The sequence below is a fragment of the Chaetura pelagica genome, unplaced genomic scaffold (genome assembly GCF_000747805.2).
Source record: "Chaetura pelagica isolate M959 unplaced genomic scaffold, ChaPel_1.0 scaffold107, whole genome shotgun sequence".
NCBI lineage: Eukaryota > Metazoa > Chordata > Aves > Apodiformes > Apodidae > Chaetura > Chaetura pelagica.
The window spans coordinates 4,108-7,393 of record NW_009953979.1 but is presented as its reverse complement, the minus strand read 5'-3'; the positions used below and the strand labels follow the sequence as shown (position 1 = coordinate 7,393).

Below are 3,286 nucleotides of genomic sequence, written 5' to 3'. Positions count from 1 at the left end.
AGATTCCTTGGGGATCTGCGGGGTCCCTCGGCTCTGAGGGGCTGTGGGGGACAGCCAGCATCTCCTGCATCCCCTTCGCTCCCTCCCCAGCCTGCACTGGGATGGATTTGGGACTGAGGGGAACAGAAATGACACTGCTGCCCCAACAGCATGGGGGGTAGAGCGTGGGGGATGGGGGTCTGCAACAGTCCCAGGACACCCCCTCGGGACATTCCTGTCCCTAGCTTCTCACCAACCTGGGGGTTCCAGTTAAGGCAATGTCCCTGCAGTGGCTGCAGACCATCGCTCGGTGCCTGGGGGCAGACAAGGGGGGCACAGAGGGGACCCCCTCCCCACAGAACCGGGCTGAGCCTCCTATTCCTCCTCCCCTTCCAGTGGGCTCCCAGCCTCGGCCTCTGACGACACCCTGTGCCACACCAAGAGCTTCAGCAGTGGCACCGGCGGGGGCAGCCAGGACTGGCCACAGGTTGGAGCCTCCCCCAGCGCTGCTGGTGGCCGCAGCCACCCCTCAGCCCTGGCCCCAGGGAGCCAGAGCACCGGCCAGGGCAGAGGTAAGCCGGGCTGGGGGCCGCTCATGCGCCTGCTCTGGTCCCTGCCAAGCTGCTGCAGCAGGCCGCAGCCCTGAGGAGAGCTGTGTCACCTGTGTTCTGATGTCACTCTCTGCTGTGCTCAGATGTCATACAAATGGTTGTGCATGGAAGAATGTGTGTGAACCACCACCCCTCCCCTCGGAAGGGTCCCAGGTGCCCCACGCTCAGCTCCATGCTCCATCCCAAGCGGAGCAGCCCTGGTCAGGCTAGGACAGGCTCCACGTGGTGAGACCCCCAGGCTGTGTCAGCCCACTGCTGCCAGGGACCGGTGGGGACTGAGGGACCTGCCCACCTAGCTGGGCTGTACCAGGGCATGGCCAAGGGGCTGCTGGAGAAGTCAGCAGAGAAAACCTCCACTCGCCTTGCCCCTGCCACCCCAAAGCTTTCCTGAGGCCAGCAGGGACACACCAACGTGCCTTTTCCCTTCACAGGCACTGCTGAGCCACCAGCAATGGTGGCACGTGGCTCTGGCCGTGGTGAGGTGGGGGGCAGAGCCGTAGTCACTGTGAGCTTTGACTATGGGGCCAGTCCCGGCCCTGGGGGCACTAAGCCACCTGCACAGCCGGGAGAGGCTCCCTGGTGTGTCCCCCACACCAGCACCAGTGACCCTGAAACAAGGCGAGGTGCTGGCCAAGCCCCCATGTTGACTGAGCCCCCCATGCTTGCTGGGGCTCAGTGCCAGGGCAGTGCCAGCAGCTCAGCTTGGGGTGCCTTGGGGGCCCCATGCTGGTCCTGCAGCCCCTGGCTGGGGAGCAGGGCTGGACTGGGAGCCTCAGTTGGACATGGGGCTCTGGGCTCCATCAGCACCGTGGCTGGGTGGTGGGTAAGCAAGCCCCCCTGGAGCAGGGGGCTGTCTGTGGGACTTGGGGTAACCCTGACCCCGTCCCTATCTGGGCTGTGGGTGCCAGTGCTTCCTGGGAGTGATGACTGTGTCCAACTGTCACTTTGTTCCTCCTGTGCCGCCTCTTTGTCGTGTCCCATCACTCTCCATGTTGCAGTGACCATGTCTCACCTGTCCTGGGACCATGGCAGGGAGGAAATAAAAGGCTGATGCTCTCCTACACCCGGTGTGGTGTCTGTTCCTTCTGCTGCCGAGCCTGGCCTGGCCACAGCAACCTGCTGGCCGATTCCCAGGGACTGGGGAGAGCCGGGCACGCCAGCAGGAACAGACCCTCTGCTCCTCCCTCCCTGTCCCAGCACCACTCAGTGCTCCAGCTGCCGGCAGTGCCACCACTCTGCATGCAAGGCCTCAGCAGCACTGGCACTGCCGCACCTGCACTGGGAAATGCGGCCCGGGAGCACTCAGACCCACAGCTCTGCCCCCTGAGCCCCTTGTCATGGCCCTGCCGGCTGTACTGTGCCAGGTGGTGCCGGGAAGTGGACAGGAATGTTTTTTCTGCCAGTCCCGGGCCCCTGCCCCAGCAGCCATCAAGCCCTGGCTGCTCTAGGGACTGGCGTCACCAGTTGGCTGAGCCCCAGGGGGTCTCTGTGGGACCCTCAGTGCCCCACATCTGCACAGCCTTGCCTCCTGCCCCCAGGATCTCATGGCAGTGGCTTTGCCAGTGTTCCTGGCTCACCCGAGCACTCTCCATGCTGTCCATTCCCCAGGGGACCCTGTCCTGATGCCACTGCCCCTCTGGGCTGGGTATGCCCTGGGCAGAAGCTGTAACACTCCTCCCCTCCAGCTGTCTTGAGTGATGAGTGGAGCAGACCTACACTGTCCCCACACCATGTGTCCCCGTCACACACCCCCCATGACCCAAGCCCTGTCTCGTTTGTCCCACAGGGACCCTCCTGGTGGGCACCCGGGCAGCGCCGAGCACCGGCACTGGCCACAGAGCACGGGAGGCCCGGCACGGCACAGGAGAGCTGGCAGCTGCCCATGGCACAGCCCCGCAGCAGGTACCACTGGGCACCGGGAGGACAGCAGGGCCTGGGAGGGGGCTGCCCCATGGCTCTGCCTGGGGATGTGGGGCTGGGGAGCACCAGGAAGGCAAGCTGCCCAGAAGGTGCCAAACCTCTCCAAAGCCACCCACAGCTCTGTAGGGTATGGGGCACAGCACAACAACCACTTGATTGGATAGGGGCTTCCCTAAGGGCTCAGAGACCCCCATCTGTGGGGCTGACACTGTCCATGGAGCTAAGACCCCCCTTGTCTGTGGGGCTGAGACCCCTCCCTGTGGGGCTTTGCCAAGTGTTCCTGCCCCATGCACTGCTCCTAAGCCGTGCCTCCCCTCCTAGGGCAGGGCTCTGGTTCTGTGGAGCCACAGCAGCCAGGGGTACTCCCACAAGCCTGGGGGCAAACACCCCTCCAGACACCTACTCCCCTTCCCTCGCTGCAGGTGCTGCCAAAGAAGTTGGATGCCAGGAGAGCCCCAGAGCGTTCCAGGTAGGTGCTGGTGTAGCCAGGGTGGGAGGAGCCCCAAGCAAAGCCTCCTTGGGCAGCACGGGGATCACCACACTGGCAGTGACACCAGCCCCTGTCCCTGCAGGGCTCTGCCAGATCCCTGTGCCCCCCGGAGGGGCACTGAGCACCGAGGGACACCTTCTGCACCCTCAGGTACAGCCCCGTGGCAGCAGGGGGACCCCAGTCCTGCTCCTGGTGCTGGATGGGCTTGGGTAGGGGGCTGTGGCCCTTGTTTACCCCCCTCTGCCCCCCCCCAGCACCCAGCCACCGGCCCCCACTCGCTCCACTC

At 64.9% G+C, this 3,286-nt stretch overlaps 1 protein-coding gene across 1 annotated transcript in view; it reads left to right on the top strand.

Moving 5' to 3' along the window:
* AGBL5 (ATP/GTP binding protein-like 5) overlaps window positions 1-2,979 on the top strand; it is a gene marked incomplete at its 3' end in the record, with an annotated part of 11,093 nt that extends 8,114 nt beyond the window's left edge. The window contains exons 9-11 of the mRNA XM_010002198.1: window positions 376-551; window positions 2,377-2,492; window positions 2,933-2,979. Coding sequence (XP_010000500.1) covers window positions 376-551; window positions 2,377-2,492; window positions 2,933-2,979 — 339 coding nt within the window. The remainder of the gene's footprint in view (window positions 1-375; window positions 552-2,376; window positions 2,493-2,932) is intronic.
* Between the last annotated feature and the right edge of the window lie 307 nt (window positions 2,980-3,286).